General features: G+C 49.0%; 1 protein-coding gene and 1 long non-coding RNA gene across 4 annotated transcripts; one reads left to right on the forward strand and one right to left on the reverse strand.

Moving 5' to 3' along the window:
* Positions 1–1,188: 1,188 nt before the first annotated feature.
* Positions 1,189–16,215, forward strand: LOC136318843 (phospholipase A and acyltransferase 4-like). 3 transcript variants are annotated; one of them, XM_066251811.1, is made up of 4 exons: positions 1,189–1,266; positions 12,672–12,780; positions 14,315–14,598; positions 15,911–16,215. In XM_066251811.1, the coding sequence occupies exons 1-4, from the start codon at positions 1,204–1,206 to the stop codon at positions 15,980–15,982; spliced, it is 528 nt and encodes a 175-aa protein (XP_066107908.1). In that variant the 5' UTR covers positions 1,189–1,203; the 3' UTR covers positions 15,983–16,215. The 3 variants fall into 3 exon arrangements, with proteins under 3 accessions (XP_066107908.1, XP_066107910.1, XP_066107911.1); XM_066251813.1 differs by lacking the exon at positions 1,189–1,266 and adding an exon at positions 9,358–9,415; XM_066251814.1 differs by lacking the exon at positions 1,189–1,266 and adding an exon at positions 11,010–11,036.
* Positions 2,887–9,937, reverse strand: LOC136318846 (uncharacterized). The gene is made up of 3 exons (XR_010728131.1): positions 9,829–9,937; positions 7,389–7,472; positions 2,887–5,379 (listed from the first exon to the last, which is right to left on the reverse strand). It is a non-coding gene; the product is annotated as an uncharacterized lncRNA (long non-coding RNA).
* Positions 16,216–17,776: the final 1,561 nt, after the last annotated feature.

Raw genomic sequence — 17,776 nt, forward strand, 5'->3', positions numbered from 1 at the left:
AGAGGGAGCGGGTGTGGGGAAGGTGCTGGGGGCAGAGAGAAGCGGTTGTGCAGAGGAGCAGAGTGACAGTGAGCTGTGTGGTGAGGGGTCCGCAAATCCCTCTTTATCTCTGAGTAAATGGTGCTGCTTCCCATGGCTGTGTGGGTGGCTTGCAGTTATGAAAAGTGCCAGCAGCACTCTCTGCTGTCAATTTGTTAGCACCACCCCCACCTCGCCTCCACCCTCAGAGTGCAGGAAGCTGCACAGCAGCACAAGGACCCCCTTGAAGCCTCAGAGCCCTTGAAGAAGCTGTCAGGTCCTGTCTCACAGGTGGCTATATCTATGAGTGGGTGTCCTGGGCCTGAAGCATTATGGCGTAAAGTGTGAGGAAGTGACTGTTCTGGCCATGGACAGCTGGGGGTAGATGTGATGTTGACATGAGGGACAGTGTGAGAAGGTCAGAGAGGCCTAAGTCTCCCTTGACCCGTGTGGCTGGGGATGGGTCTGGGTCCCCCTCTCATGGAAGGGGTTTTACATTCGGGCTGTTATGTCAACAACCTCTGACACGTGCACGCTACACCTACCTGCACATGCTCATCGGCATCCTAGTGTTGTGCACAACACACACAACATACATGTGCACAGCACACAGACACACACAGACACACATGCATGACACGCACACACTGGGCAAACCTCACCCTCCCCCCCCCCCCCAATGCACTAGCTCATGCTCTAGGCTTCCAGCCCTCAGAACAGAGTCCAGGCTTCCAGTTCCCGGAGGGCAACCTCCACCAGCTGCAGAGGGCAGGGTCGCCCTCAGGGGCATCCCTGCCTTCCCTCCCCTCTGCCCCCCATTCCCAGGCCGGTGCCTTGGCCTTTCTGTCTCTCAGCTCCAAGGGCCTTTCTTTGGCCTCTGTAACTTGATTCCTTGGCCCAATTCTTCCACCTCTCAGACTTTATAAATAAACTTTATTTTATATTTTATATATTCTTAAGGTAAAATATAAAAGCTACAGCAGGATGAGGACCTAACAGATGCAGAGCTCTGCCCCCTACACACTGCCACTAGGTGATGAACTTCAGCAGCTGGGTCCCCAGGCTGAGCTGCCGCTCCCAGACGGGGTGTCTGCTGTTGCCAGAAATCGGTCCACACCTCCCTGGCTTTTCTCTTGCAGGATCGTGCAGAACCCAAGCATAGAGACCTGACTGAGTTTTTCCGCCATGGCTACTCGCACTGGGCCATCTACGTGGACGTTAGTTATGTGGTCCATTTGGCTCCTCCAGGTTAGTACTGTTGACAGTATAATTTTCACAAGATTTGTTACCATAATGGGAACTATTGCAAGCCACATGCCACCATGGAAACCCAAGTGTCAGATTGGGGATTCAGAATTTAGGAGAGATGTGAGCTCCAGCATCTAACTCTGGGCAGCAAATTTTTCTGGGACACGATCCAGGCTCCCAGCAGCCTCAGAGGAACCTGTCAGTACAAGCTCTGCCCCCTCCCCTGGGGGACCCTGCAGCAGGGGTGCAAACCATGGAGTCTGGCTCTCCCATAATCTCCTCCCAGTGAAACTGCCTCTGTACTCAGGTTTATGCCATGTGACTAGCACCATAGGGCAGAGCTGATTGGCCCAGTGGGATCACCCGACCCAACAGCAGCCAATCAGTAGGCGAACTAGGATATGCTGAGTTGAACCAATTAGCTCTCTTCTTTTGATAAGGGCACTAATCCCATCATGCCCTCCCCCTGACTCTCCCCACACCTTCTGACCTCTTTTAAACCTAATTAATTCCCACAGAAGCCTAAAGAAAAAAATACTCTTCCCTATAAAGTTTTATCTGTGAAAGCCTACTAAATATACTGTTTTTGAAGCCTGAGTATTTTTCAGTGGGTGGAAAGTCAGGGACTCTTTTTTGAGACTGCTTAGACATATAAAGCACTAATGACATTTTAGTCTAAATCCATTGCTTTTCTACTAACTGGTCAATTAAATGAGTCATAACCTGCTTCAAAGAGCACAGCACAAAGAAACACAATGACTGACCAGAATATTAAGGATAAACACAATGTCTTCATGAGTTCAGTGAGAGGGGCGTCCCCACTGTGACAGCACGCACAGAGAGACACACTGCTCACATGTCTGACATCTGCTCAATCCACCATCTCCAAGCAGGTGGGAGCCATGTGGAAGTCACATTCTATTATCCACACCGTGTGTTATAACCATCACTCACCTAGGTCTTCAGTGCTCAAGTAGGGACATTTCTTCCCTCTGGGGGAAATTTGGCAATACCTACAGACATTTTGGTTCTTATACCTGGGCGTCGGGCAGTGCTACTGGCATCTCATGGGCAGAGGTCACAGATGCCACTAACCATCTTGCCAAGCACAGGGCAAGTCACAACAATGAAGATTACCCTCGTTGCCAATGAGCACAATGTCAGCCGTGCTCAGGTTGAGCAACCCTCATCCTCGGCCGTGAAGTGAAAGAGGGAAACTTTGGAAACAGTGTACATGGCACCTCTTTTTGTTTTGAAACACATTCCGGTTTCATCTTCTGTGACAGGATTCTGTAGAATTCTTTCCGCTGTCTTGTTGTTGTGTGTCACTGTTTTTCCCTTTCAAGGTGGATGGGAAGTGCATAGGGCTGAAGCCATAGGAAGAATACTGTGATGTGTCCCATTTGCACTCTTTCATTTTGCAAGTGTTAAGCCTAATCCGGAGGGACCCGAAACATTGAAGACACGAACAAAGTCCATCAATTACACATCAAAGCTTTATTGTCTAGCTTGGCCAACCGGCGGCAACTCCCACAGAGGTCTGAGGGAGAGCGCGCCGGCCCTTTGTTCTACTTAGTTTTTATAGTTTTGTAAGTGGAAAGTACAGCAGCAAAAATTGTAATTAGGAGCCCCTTACCACTATTGGTTATAGTCATATGTCCTTTAACATGATAGGACCACGTTCAATTTGCAAGCCATACATTATTTTGAAGAAAACAAAATTTACAAGTCATTGCTATAAGAAAAGGTTTATTTTGGCTTTTCTCTCCCTGTACCTGGATAGCCATTCATCCCTTTCCCCACAGGTATGGTGGAATGTCTGGAAATCCATGTTTTCCTCCCCTTTGCATTTATAATACAATGCCAAGGGCCATCCTGGTCATGCCAATCACACAGTACAGGGACTATTTCTCACAATTTCTCTGCACGCTTTAATCCAAATTAATAAAATGTTCTTCAAGCCTCCCAAAATGTTAATATTAATTCTGTAGCTTTTGGTACTTTACAACACCTGCGGGTGAGGTGGCGCAGTGGCTCCTCATTCCCCACTCTGAATGGGAGGATAAGATGCGGTATCTACCTAGGGGAGAGGCTGGTAGGTAGGCTGAAACGTAGGTCAATGGGCCAGGAGGTTGGCGGCCCCTAGCTGGCGTTTGACCAGGGTGGGATAAGCAATAATCAGATATTGCTCTTTGTTAACTGGGAAGGTGAGATGGGTGGTTAAGCCCAGCACCTGTCCCCTGGATATGAAAAAACACCCTGTTTATATTTCGGTCTCCAACAGATATTAAAATTTCAAATTTGTGTGTTGTGATTCTTACTCATCTGAATTCCCATGTTTGGATTTGGAGGCAGACTGGAAAAATATAAAATAAACAACAATATTAAAACAGCCAATGCTGACAGATATTATAACAAGTGTCCTAATACAATGAAGTGATTAAAACCTATTAGATTACTAAGCAAAGTCTTAACTAATACAACAGGATTTAAAATAAAATTTTTAGTCTTAAAATGTCCTTAACATGTTAATGTAATTTCACCAAGTCCATGTTGACACCATTACCGCTTCATATTATTTGTAAATGAAACCCAACCCCACTTCAGTTTGAGAAGAGTCCCAAGGAGCAGGAGTCACACACATTCAGGAAAAGTTCACAAGGCACTGGAGTTGTGGTTACATTTCCATGCTTTGCAGATAGAGTCCAAGTCCCAATGACCACTGCTTCTAGCTGGTAACAATTCAGGTAGACTGTAGACTGGAAAAGCCATCTGCAGCACGTATGGGACGGAGCTTCTGTTTTCTTTAAACTGGAGAGGTGAGCCTGACCAGGCGGTGGCGCAGTGGATAGAGCATCGGACTGGGATGAGGAAGGACCCAGGTTCGAGACCCCAGGATAGCCAGCTTAAGCGTGGGCTCATCTGGCTTGAGCAAAAAAGCTCACTAGCATGGACCCAGGGTCACTGGCTCGAGCGAGGGGTTACTTAGTCTGCTGAAGGCCCGCGGTCATGGCACATATGAGAAAGCACTCAATGAACAACTAAGGTGTCGCAACGAAAAACTGATGATTGATGCTTCTCATCTCTCTCCGTTCCTGTCTGTCTGTCCCTATCTATCCCTCTATCTGACTCTCTCTCTGTCCCTGTAAAAAAAAATAAAATAAACTGGAGAGGTGAACCCAGGGTGCCTTTCCCTGGAGCTCTGCAACCATGGTGTGGTGAAGAGAACCTGGGGATACACTATGCTGGGTAGCAGAGGTAAATTCATCTAAATTAGGAGTAAGTCCCAGCCTAAAATAGGCATGGGGCATTGAGGCAAGAGAAATAAAGGAAACACTATATATTAAACAATGCAGCAGAAAATAAGGCTATCAACACCCACAACAGAGATCTTCGAGGGATGAATAAAAAAAAAAAAAAAACCCTGAATATTCAGGCAAGACATAATAAGTGGCCCTTGTGTCCATAAGAAAGGAGATCAGTTTACCTGCTCCTTGGAAGAAATACCCTAGGCTCCTCCACAGCGACATGAGATGGGGCCGATGGCCCTGGGCACCTTTAGTCTTCAGTGGCAAGCCTCAGTAGGCTGGCAAGGTCAGGTCACAAGTAGCTGGAGCAGGGCTAGAAGAGACTGAACCCTCCCTTGGAGGAGTGAGGGAGCAGCTTACCTTCCAGTGTCCCTTTTTTCCATAGTAAAGGCATGTCCCTGGTAGGGGCCGAGAAGCCTGGCAGGCTTTAGCTCAATGACCTTTCCACTCTTGAAGCAGGGCCCTGATGGAGTCCTATGAAGTCTCTCGGGGGTGTTGGAGCCTTTATGGGTGTATGCCAAGAGCTGGTATTTTGCCTGATCTCTTTTTTGGGGCTCTGTCTGCCTTTTCTGATCCTCTCTTGGTCATTATAGACCTTAAATGCCATGCTCAGAAGATCTTGTTGAGGGGTTTGAGGGTCCCCATCTGCCTATATAAACTTTTTCCATATACCTAGAGCTGATTGGAAAAAGACAAAACAGCATTATCAGCTGGATTAAATAAAAGAGGGTAGAAGTTTGCAGGAAGAGAAAAGAAATTTTGCATCTCTTGTAGGATTCCAGAGTCTCTCAGTTGCTGAATAAACCTGTACATTAGTATTTAAAAGAAAAAAAAAATTTTTTTAAAGTCCATAACACGAAGTTTTATTGAAAACAATAAAATACAGAAACAGCAGATTCTCATTTTAAAGTAAAACTAACATTTCTCAGAACTTTCCTAGTACCTCACCATTCTGATCACTATTAAAAAACAAAACAAAGTCCCAATTCCAAAATAATTAGCAAACCTGTTGGTAAACATTCTTCTCATGGTTCTAGTTATTTTTCTAAATTTTACATTTGCACCTTTTCAAGAATGAGAGTTTTTTGTAAATTTAACTGATTAACATTTGTGAGAACTGGACTTTCTTCATATTTATTTTTTTAAAAAAAACACCCACACACCCTACTCAAACTAAGAGAAAATATACATTTGTTCATTAAAGCGCACCTGCTTTAGATAATTTTTTTTCCTCTTCACACATTAGCATAGAAAGCCAATGTTTGATTCATGCTGAAAATCTATACAAAACGAAAAGACCTGCTATTCCAGGGAAACCTTAAGGCAAAAGCAAAAGCCTTATGCTACAAAAGAAAAACAGAGCAGAGGCATGGGGACTGTGAAGTCGGCTCAGATGAATAAGCACCACGAGGATGAAGACAATTTTTGTACAAACATATGCAAGAAGTTTTAAAAGGTGCATTCAACATCCATTTCCTGCAGAAATAATTGTCATGTCAGACAGCTTAACTCCTGAAACAAGTTTAGATTTTAACAGAATCTTAATTCTCTCCTATATTCACCAATGGAATCAGAGCCTTGCTTGGGGTGGCTCTTCTTTCCCCCTTGTCACCACACAGACTTTTAAGCATTTGTTGAGTACACTCTATAATACCTTTACTTCAAAATTGTAAGAAATACTTGTCTTTATGTTAACTTAACAAAACATAGTAAATGCATTTTCAAGTAACATTTCCATACTTATTAAAACATTTCTATCCCATTAATTAACAGGCAAATTAAAGTGCACAATAAGGCTGGAAAATTCCAGTGTGGCTTTTGTTGTTTTCCTATATTATTAATGAAAATCTACACCTTTGTTAGGTAAATCTACTCTGCTTCAAGCTTTGCAGCTTTCAGCGGCAGCCTGAAGTTTGAAGCAGTTTAGCCAAAATTAGCAAGTTTTTAGGATTCACATTCTATTCTATTTAAATTTAAATGAGCATGCTATATTTACTCCAATTAAAATTAGAAATTTGTAGGGATGATATCATCTTATTTTTCAATATTAAAGCCGGCGTTTCCAATTCTTGCATGCAAAGACCAAACACAAACGAGGATCAGACAAGGTAGACAAATCAGAGAGAAACCGGGATTTTAGAGATTAGAATGTGGTCTGCTTGGTTCTTATGCAGGGCTATTATGATAGGAACAAAAGGATAGAAACTAAACAGAACTCTCTCAAAAATGTTCGAGAACGGCAGTTTATGAGATTCTGTTTATCTACATCCAAACAGGCATTCCCTTCGCTCTCATTTCAGGCATAGAACAGTAAAGAAATAAAAAGTTTAGAGAAAGAGAATAACTGGAAAAATCTGTATTTTTCCCAAACTCTTAAGTATTTCTACTTACTAAAGAAAATCAGATAATAACACAACTTTTAAAAAGCATCTTAGTCTTCTAATCATTCATAAATTCTAAGAACTGCAACAACCAGCAGCCGAAATCCATTTCAACCCCCACTGACCTGGGAAGCCACCACCTCTGCCTCCACTGCCGTGCACTGGTGTTTCCCAGAACGCGCCCCCGCAGGCCACCTCCTCGCCTCGTCGTCCGCAGGCCGCAGGGGCAGCACGCACAAGCCAGGGGAAACAGACAAACAGGCACCACCTTTCTCTCGAGCTCGGAATATCTAAACTCAAACGAGGTTCCCTAAAAGCGGGATGCCCTCCCAAATCTCCCAACCTCACGTCCAAGGGGAGATGGCCACTGGCCCTTTCCCGGCTCGTTAGCCAGGGCTTGCGTGGCAAACAGTCACGACCTTGTTCTACTTACCTGGGGTTGGACAAGAAAGCTCCAGTGTGCAGACCGACGGTGGTCCCTCGATCCCAGGCGAGCCCCCAAAATGTTAAGCCTAATCTGGAGGGACCCGAAACATTGAAGACATGAACAAAGTCCGTCGATTACACATCAAAGCTTTATTGTCTAGCTTGGCCAACCGGCGGCAACTCCCACAGAGGTCTGAGGGAGAGCGCGCCGGCCCTTTGTTCTACTTAGTTTTTATAGTTTTGTAAGTGGGAAGTACAGCAGCAAAAATTGTAATTAGGAGCCCTTTACCACTATTGGTTATAGTCATATGTTCTTTAACATGATAGGACCACGTTCAATTTGCAAGCCATACATTTTGGAGAAAACAAAATTTACAAGTCATTGCTATAAGAAAAGGTTTATTTTGGCTTTTCTCTCCCTGCACCTGGATAGCCACTCACCCCTTTCCCCACAGGTGTGGTGGAATGTCTGGAGATTCATGTTTTCCTCTCCTTTGCATTTACAATACAATGCCAAGGGCCATCCTGGTCATGCCAATCACACAGTACAGGGACTATTTCTCACAATTTCTCTGCGCACCTTAACCCAAATTAATAAAATGTTCTTCAAGCCTCCCAAAATATTAATATTAATTCTGTAGCTTTTGGTACTTTACAACACCTGCGGGTGAGGTGGCACAGTGGCTCCTCACAAGGAGACTTGAATTATGGTTTATATAAAATGTAATTGATAGAAACTATTTCTTAGTTATTTCACTATCTCAAATTTGGAATTTTAGGCCTGGCCTGTGGTGGTGTAGTGGATAAAGCATCAACATGGAATGCTAAGTCTCCTATTCAAAACCCTGGGCTACCCCATCAAGGCACATATGGGAGTTGATGCTTCCTGCTTCTCTCTCCCTTCTCTCTCCTTCTCTGTCTCCTTCTCTCTCTTCCTCCCCCTCTCCCTTTCTTCTTTCTCTCTTTGTGTTTCTCTCCTCCTCTCCTCTCTAAAATGAATAGATTTTTAAAAATTGGAATTGTATTTAGTTTCTCAAAGTATTATTCATGCCTAGTGACACAAGTATTTTACTAAATTATGTAACAACTTTGTATGGACACATTATTCTTTACTCATATCAACCTGTGAACCTGTTCCTTAGTCTATGAATAGTCAATAAAGAATAACTAAAAATGAGATGACTTAAAGATATTTTATAAATCTACCAAATCTTCCTAATGTAGCACCCTGACTTTGATGCACTATACATATTATTGCTTCCCAAGATGCTATAGTAACTTTGACTTGAAGTTCTTTGCTACATGAGAGTGTGGAAATGGACCTGAAGTAGAAGCTGTGTGCGAATGGGGACCTAAACTTTCCTGCACTATCACCAATAATGAAAACAGATTTATCTTGCATAAGTTTCTCTTTTTAATGCTATATTATCTCTGCTACTTGAAAAATACTATTATACCAAGTAAATCACAAAATACTAATTTTTTAATTAAAAAGTAAATATGTACCTGGAATGCAGGGTAGAGAGGTATAAATATCAGAGAAACAGGTTACGTAGCCTTTTAGTCAAATTCTGCTTCTCACAGCCACCTGCATCTTGAGGGACTGAGTCCCTGGACCCCCACAGCCAAGGCACCCCCTTCTGAAGGCTCTCCCATGGAGTCCAGCATGATCCCTGGCCAGCCCCATGGCTCCAGGGCTCTCTGGAGCTGGTACAGGACAAGATCCTGTGTGGGCCCTGGGGGTTGACAGCTCTCTGCCTCTAATGCGTCCCCTTCCAGGGTCGGACACACTATGTGGCTTCCCTCTTACTCTGACTGCTTCCAGGAGGCTTTCTCCCCAGGGATTCCATGTTTGAGGTAGAGAAACATTGGCCTGTACCCTGAGAAAAATGGTGAGCCTCCCTTTAAAGCATGTTTAGTATTCAGTCATTCTTAATATGAAAAGAAAGTGAAAGTGAAATTCTCAGTGTGGGTATAAAAGCTGCCCCACCAGGAGCACAACACCACACACCACGCATCACCATGGCCTCCTCGGTAAGTCCCCTGGGTCTTTCTGGGAAGGAAGGGGAGGCAGCTTCCTCCTGTAAAGGCCTCAGTCTGTGTTCCCGGCCTGTTACCTCCAGAGCTCGTCTGTGGAAGGCTCAGGGGAACTGCTTTGCTGCAGGACTGTGAGGCCTTCAGGGAAATTGAGCCTTCTCTCTGTCTGGAAGTGAGGGGAGCCCCAGGTGAGGGATATGTGGGTGTCAGGGGCTGTGTCTGAATGGGACTTGGGAAGTGAGTCCCGGACTTTTGGCCTCAGCTGCTGCAGGGGTTCCGTGAGTCCTCAGCCTGATCTGTTCTCCCTCCCCTTTTCTCTGAACATTTGTCCTGCCTGATAACGTGCATTCAAATTCCAGTGCTCTGACTCAAACAGCTCCCCTCCCTTCAGACCTGCTGTCCAGACTCACCGGTGTCCCCAGGAGGGGTGGCAGCCTCGTGTGCAGCCAGCAGGAGGCAGCAGGACTCAGACTCTTACTGCAAATGGGGCAATTCTGGGAAGGTCACCGCCCATTCCGGAGAGGATCCATCTGCATCCCTGCTCCTGGGGAAGGCTTTATTGCGGCCAATTAAAATCAGGCTTTGTTGCCTAGGGAACCATTTTACCCAGACTGGGCCCAAGCTCACATTTCATCTGCCTTAGGGTACTGTGCCAGTGACCCTGACCTTGCCTCAATTAGACAGTTTCAGAGTGAAAAATCCCCTCGCTCTCCCCGAGATGGAGACCAGCTCTGGGCCTGCCCCGCCCTGGCCGATCAAGAGGAGGAGTGGGGAGGAGGGAGTCCTGGTCCCGCTGACCCTCCTGCCCCCTCCTTACTCAGTCCCTGTCCTCCTCTCCAAGCCAGGCCCCTGTCCCCATCGTGGAGATGCAGGGAGGGAGGGCTGAGGATCCCTCCTGCCTGGAGCTCACAGTCCAGAGGGGTGCAGACAGACACAGGGAACTGCAGCGGGACAGGACCCATGCGGGGAGAGGGGGGTCCCGAGAGCTGCGGACCAGAGAGTGGCAGCTGAGCCTGCCTGGGGATCAGGGCAGCTCCCCAGAGGGGGATGTCTGTCTGATGGGCAGGAGAGGGAGCGGGTGTGGGGAAAGTGCTGGGGGCAGAGAGAAGTGGTTGTGCAGAGGAGCAGAGTGACAGTGAGCTGTGTGGTGAGGGGACCGGCAAGTCCTTCAGACAGCCCGAGGGACGGGGTCCTGGGAGGGAGAGGGGGCGGGGAGGGGGCCCTGGGAGGAAGAGAGGGGCGGGACGGGGCCCTGGGAGGGAAAGGGGGCGGGGAGGGGGCCCTGGGAGGAAGAGAGGGGCGGGACGGGGCCCTGGGAGGGAAAGGGGGCGGGGACGGGGCCCTTGGAGGGAGAGTGGGCGGGGGCGAGGCCCTAGAAGAGGAGAAGAAGGCTAGGAAGTGCTGGCTAGAAGCACCTAAAAGTTGCGAAAGAACATGACTGGGCCCTAACGCCACAGGAAGGTCATGACCAGGTGGACCTTTGGGAAGATCCATGGGTCTTGAAGAGACTGGCCATGAGTGTGTGGACAGGGAGCAGCGGGCCAGTCAGTAAAACGTGGGGGTCACGTTCTCCAGAACAGGCTACCTTGAACCAAGTCATGGGGGAGAGATGGACAAGGTAGTGAATTCAGGTGACCTTCCCGGGTCAGCATCAGTTGTTGGATACTGGCACGGAATGAGGGCAATGAGAGGCTGACCCTCGTCTCAGATTGGGCGGCCGGGGTTGAGGGCTGCAGGACGTTTGTCATTTGCTGAGGGCAGACACAAAGAAAAGCAGACACTGAAATATTCTCAACTCCTGAACCTGTGGTGCCCTGCGGGGACATTGAGGAGCAGGGAGGAAGGCAGGGACAGTCAGGACCAGGAAGAGGTGGGGCAGGGAGGACCCAGAGCAGCCTTCTGCTGAGTGTCCTTGGCAATTCCCTCTGCCTCTCTGATGCCACTTTCCCACCTGAGTAAATGCTACTGCTTTCCCCAACCCAGGATGTGGAGGGTTTTTTATGAAAAGTGCCATCAGAGCTTTTCAGTGTGAATGTGTCAGCCACCCATTCTCTCCCAGGGCCCTGGGCAGCCCCACAGAGTCCCCCTAGAACAATGATGAGTAATCTTTTGACCTTGGTGTGTCAAAATTCTCCAAAAAACCGAGCATAACTTGGGTGGTGTGTCACTTTGAGAAAAATGGCCTAACCGGAAGTCCCAGAACTATATGCTCTGTGCTGGAGTTCTGTTGTTTTGACCTGCAGACCTCCGGCACAGAGTGTCTACACTACAGCAAATGTTTTATCCTCGGCTATTGCACCTGGCCGTGCATGAGCCGAGGATGAAATGTCCTTCTCGGACTTCGGCCCCATACTTCTCTGGTATGCGGCTGCACGTGACCGCGTGTCATCGAAAATGGCTACACGTGTCTGTGCAGACACATGTGTCATAGGTTCACCATCATGGCCCTAGAAAGATCGGGAATCTCTATGTCATTTCCTAGCTCTCAGGTGACATCTCCAAGGGTGGGTGTCCCGGGGGAATTTAGGGACAAATAATGAGGTGGGGCCCGACATGAGGGTCAGTGTGTGTAAGGTAGTAAAGCTCAGGACTCCCCTAACCGGTATGGCTGGGGATGGGTCTGGATCCCCGCTTTTGGGAAGGGGTTCTACATGTTGGCTATTGTGTCAACAACGTCTGGACATGTGCACGCTACATCTCCACATGTCCGTAGGCATCCTCGCGTGTGTGCGGGTACACACAACACATCGCAACATGCATATACACAGCACACACAGACACACACAGGCACACATGCATGACATGCGCACACTGGACAAACCTCACCCTCCCAGTGCACAAGCTCATGCTCCAGGCTTCCAGCCCTCAGAACAGAGTCCAGGCTTCCAGTTCCCCGAGGGCAACCTCCACCAGCTGCAGAGGGCGGGGTCTCCCCCAGGGGCATCCCTGCCTTCCCTCCCCTCTGCTCCCCATTCCCAGGCTGGTGCCTTGGCCTTTCTGTCTCTCAGCTCCAAGTGCTTTTCCTTTGCCTCTGAAACCTGATTCCTGAGACTATTTCTTCTACCTCTCTGACTTTATAAATTAATGTTCTCTTATACTCTATATTTACAGGGGCACAGAGTTTTTCCCTCACACACACTGTCACCAGGTGATGAAGAGAACAAGGGGTCCCCAGGCCACCTGCCGCAACCCAGCCGGGGTCTCTGCTGTTACCCGAGTATCGGTCTACACCTCCCTGGCTTTTCTCTTGCAGGATCCTACAGAACCTGAGCTTGGAGATTTGATTGAGTTTTTCCGCAAAGGCTACTCGCACTGGGCCATCTATGTGGGAGATGGATACGTGGTCCATCTGACTACTCCAGGTAAGGACTGTTGACAGTGTAATTTTCTCAATATTTCTTAACATAATGAGAGCAATTAAAACCCACATGCCACCGTGGGAAACCCAAGTTACTTTCTCCCTGGGCAGTGCCTGTGCTCACCCTACCTCCAGGCCCCTCTGAGTACCCTCAGTGGGTCCCGCAGTCCAGACAGGGCAGGGGGAGGGGACGCGGGCGCCCCAGGGCAGCCTGGCTGCCTCAGCCTTCAGTGCTCTCCAGCTCAGTGCCAGCTGTCGGGCACGCAGAGTCCGATCACACTTAACCAGCTCGGTCTCTGATGTCCATGGTCTCCTCACGAGAGTGTTTCTCAGCGCTGTGTCCTGTGCACGCATATGATTGCACAGAGCACGGTGTCCTGACAGCATGTACTTAATACTCCTTGACAGAAGCAGCTCTCACAGGCTTGCACGTCAGAAATGAAATTCTCATGCAAATGCACGTGAGGACCCATGGACAGCTTGTTTACTCATTGATAACAGGAGAAGCAGGATGACAAAGCCAGTTAAAGGACAGTGCAGGGCACAGATGTCTGCATCGTCAATGACAGACAAGTGCTGGAACGCATCTGCTAACCGAGATGCACGGTGGTCCCTGTCCTGCAGAGCAATGGCACCATAACCTTTGTCACCAAGCGTTTGCATTGTCGCTGGGCAGAAACCATCATCACAGTCTATGTGTATCTTATCAGTTTTCTGTGGGCTGTCATCTACCTCGACAGAGTTAAAAAAAATGTCTGAGTTGATGGTCAATCACACTATCGTCATCCACATGACACTGAGAGAAGCTTGGAGCAGGAAGCATGACTGTGAGGGCCAGGAGACCTCTTGTGTCTGAGTGTACAGGTGGTTTTCCTTATGGGATGGGATCTCAGTGCCAACATCAGCCTTTAGACTCAAAACATGAAACAAGCATGCTTAATTAGCATGCTCATAGTTATCTGCCCTTTAGAAAAGAAATACTCCCTCTTAGAAATTATAACCTGGACTCAATATAGAATGGAATTTGAACTTCATCTGCCGGAAGGTCCTGTGTGCACCTCGCATGATAAATTTCATTCATCATGAAACTGAAAAGGAGAAAGTTAGGGAATGTATAAGAGGTTGCTCAGAGAGTGTCTTTAGCTCAGTGGTGCTATGACAACCTTGATCTCTCTCTCTGACACACACGAGTGCACAAAGACAAACAGATAACACATATGACTAGCATTGTTTACAGTGGATAAGGTTTGGAGGAAGTCTAAATACTCGATTACAGGGATTTGTCAACTGATGATGTTCATTCATATAATGGAGCACAATGGCAGCCACTGACATCACAACATTCATTAATGTGAAAAATATTCACAGCTTATTAAATAAAATAGCAAAATCCATGAATCCTCCAATCACATCTGTGGAGCAACAAACACCAAAAGTCAACTGTAGATTCCTTCGCTCTTCTTTCTTGTCTGGCTCCTTCTCCCCCTCCCTCACCCTCCCCTGCAGTTAGTTCCTGAGGCTCCTGTCTCTGATTGCAGTTCAGAACCCTGGGGCCGGCTCCTCCGGCGGCTCCTCCTCTGGCAGCCTGCATGTCCTAAACTGCGTAGGGCAGGTGAAAAGGGAGCTTCTGACGCATGTGGCAGAGGGTAGTTCCTATCGGGTCAACAACCGCTTGGACCGGGAATACAAACCACGGCCCGTAAATGAGATGATCCGTTCTGCAAAGGAGATGATTGGTGAGGAGATGCGGTACAGTCTGCTGGTGGGGAACTGTGAGCACTTTGTCACCGATCTGAGATATGGCAAGGCCGAGAGCCGACAGGTAAGGTCCCCTCAGGGGAGCTCCCTCTTCCTCCTGGAGGTCTGCTTGGGGTGGGGGTGACCGTGCTGTGCACACATGAGGGAGAAATTACCCTGAATGATGAAAAATCGGGCCTTCAGGGTCCAGCTGGCAAGGAACCAGGATGTCAGACAGCAAATCTCAGGTCTGCTTCGAATCCACTGAGGGTCTTTAAACAAAGTCATTCACTCTCTGGGGCTCAGTTTCCCCATGGGAAGAAGGAAGGTGTAACTGGAGGACCTCAGGGACTCACCAGATCAGTCACTTGAGGATTTGTAGCCTCCAGGGAAACCCCCCCACGCCCAAAGGCAGCCTCCGATGTCCTGTGGGTGCTCAGGGACAACCAGGCCAACCCGGGACCACGACAGGTCTGCTGAGGCCCAGCGAGCACTCAGGCAGGACCCGGTCCGGGTCTGCGGGCCTGTGTAAGAGCTCAGGACACTGTCCTGTAGGACCTCGGCCCAGCTTCCACCCTCCTCCGGCACTGGTCCCGAGTGTGTTGTCCCCACACAGCTAGGAAGAGGCAGAAGCGGGATTCGAACCCCAGTGACCACACTCTCTGCTGTGGTACTGGACGGTCAGGGCTCGGGCCAAGGGCGTGGGTGGTCGGGCAGAGAGAGGAGGGGAGGACAGCAGAGCCGTGTGGGGAGGGATGTGAAGGATGTGACGCTGAGGTGGGATGTTCCAGGTGGCCCGTCAGACACCCAGGGGGACAGGCTGAGGAGCAGCTGCACGTATGAGTCCGGGGCTCTGGGCTGAGCTGGGGCTGGAGACAGAAGCTTCCAGGCTGCACCTGTGACCAGCACTCAGTGCACAGGGAAGCTGTTACCATGGTTGTCCACAGTCTCCCCTCAGCTTCTTCTACACCCGCCCTCGGCAGGGAGGTGGAGGTTACTGCCATCCAGACCACAGACCCATTCCCAGTTTTAACCCCAGAGCTCTGGACCCAGGGACCCAGGCATAAACCCTCCTCCTTGTCCCCCAACGTCAGGGACAATGGCCTCCCCCAGGAAGCTCTCCCCGAAGCATTCCAGCAGCCCACCTGCCCGTTGTCAGGACAGCCTCAGACAAGCCTGCCACTGAGAAGTGGTCGCACCTGTGTTTCCCAGGGAAGGGGCCATGGGGACATGGCCAGCCCTCTGTGGGGGAGGACTCTGGGAGGGCAGCAGGAGGAAGAGGACAGACAGGTTCTGGGGCAGGGGACAGAAAGTGTGTGCAACCTCCAGCCCCTGGGGAGGGAGCAAGGACCCGCCTGGACTTGCTGTTGACTCTGACACGAACTGCTCACTTTCAGGTAGAAAAAGTCCTGAAGGAGTTACAGCCAACTATAGTGCCTATGCCTCCTTCTGGATGCCTTCTGTTCTGAAAATGTGATCCCAAACCCAGCAACAGCCTGGGGGAGCCACAGAACCCTCCGCAGCAGCAGCTTGGAACCGACTCCCACAGCCCCTCCGTCTCCCTGACCTCGTCCCGGGCTCCCTGCAGCTCTCTCTCTCACTCTCCCCTCACCACGGCTGAAGGATGGACTCAGGGGACCAAGACTGAGGAAGTAAAACTGTATCTGTCCCTTCAGGAAGGAAGTCCACTGTCTCTGTAGCTCTAAACCAGTAAATAAAACGTCAGCACCTGTCAGGGACACCCAGCAATTTCGAGCTGGTGGGAGAAGCTCCGGCCTCTCAGAGTCTCAGTTCATCTTCTCTGAGATGGGGCTGTGATCCACTTCACGGGGACATCGTGAGGACCAGATACACTGATGGCTGGAAGTCCCCCATACCTGCCTGGTCCGTAGCGGTGCTCAGTGGTTTGTCTACATTGTGCTGTGTAGACCGACCATTGTCATCAGACATCATTCATTTTACTCTCAGGCTGCAAAGCCCCCAAACACTTCACCGTCACCCCGGGTAGTCCCATCGGCTGCCACTCGAATCCCCTGACGAGTCTAAACACCTCCCAGCGTCTTCCAATGACCTCCTTCAGTCAGCCCTCTCCTGTAGAAAGACTCCTTTTTCTTTTTAAACTCCAAAGTATAGTCCTCACCCTCTGTGACTACCAGACGGAATTGTACTATCTTTCCGTGCCCACTTGCCGTGGCTCAAATGCCCAGGGGTTGAATGCGGAAAATTAGCCTCCTCCACTTTTAGGGCAGTGAAACTTCTCTGTATGATGCAGTACTGACAAGTCTATGTCATTATAAGTTGTCTAAGCTCACAGAATGTACAACACCAAGTGGCCCCTGAGGTCAACTAAGGACTTTGGGATATTTTGATGTGTCAGTGCAGGTTCATCAACTGTGACAAAAATATAGCCTTGGAAGCAGGATGTTGATAGTGGAGAAGGTTATGCATGAGCAGGGGTCAGGGAAGTATATGGAAAATCTCTGTACCTTTCCATTTTCTATGAAGCTACACATCTCTAAATAAATTCTTTAAAAATATTAACCATCTGAGTATATCCCTCCAGTACTTCCTAGTGTGTGATGGGGGAGTGATCTGAGAATTGTCAGATCTCCATGTTTTTACACTGCCTCATCTGGCCTCTGCCACCAGTGACCTTACTAAATGACCACTCTGTCTGACCTTTCTTATGGTTGTCCCCACAGCCACTAACACTTTGCTTTGAGAATGCAGAACCTCACTGTCCCCGGGGCTGTGACTTCCCAATCATGAGAAAGCAGGTGGGTCCCTGGATCCCCTCAGTGCAGCAGGGCCCAGGCAGGGACATCACAGGACCCCGGGAAGCTCAGGGCTCCCGGAGGGTTGAAGAACAAAGAATGTAACTTGTACTCATTACTACCAAGGAGGGCCCTGCTCAGATGCCCGGGCTGAAATGTCAGCTCCATGTGGGGCTCCAGAGGGGCCATGCTTGCCTTGCTCCCAGGCAGCCTCTGGGCAGGGGGACGCTTTCACACTTCTCCCAATCTGAAGTTCCACAAACAGGAGTGTCTGATTGGGGACTCAGAATTTGGGAGAGATGTGAGGTCCAGCATCTAACTCTGGGCAACCAATCTCCCCTGGGACACGACCCAGGCTCCCAGCAGCCTCAGAGGAGCCTGTCAGTACAAACTCTGCCCCCTCCCCTGGGTTCCCTGCAGCAGGGGTGCAAACCATGGAGTCTGGCTCTCCCACAGTCCCCTCCAAGGGACACTGCCTCTATGCTCAGG

This window comes from Saccopteryx bilineata, chromosome 1 (genome assembly GCF_036850765.1).
Source record: "Saccopteryx bilineata isolate mSacBil1 chromosome 1, mSacBil1_pri_phased_curated, whole genome shotgun sequence".
NCBI lineage: Eukaryota > Metazoa > Chordata > Mammalia > Chiroptera > Emballonuridae > Saccopteryx > Saccopteryx bilineata.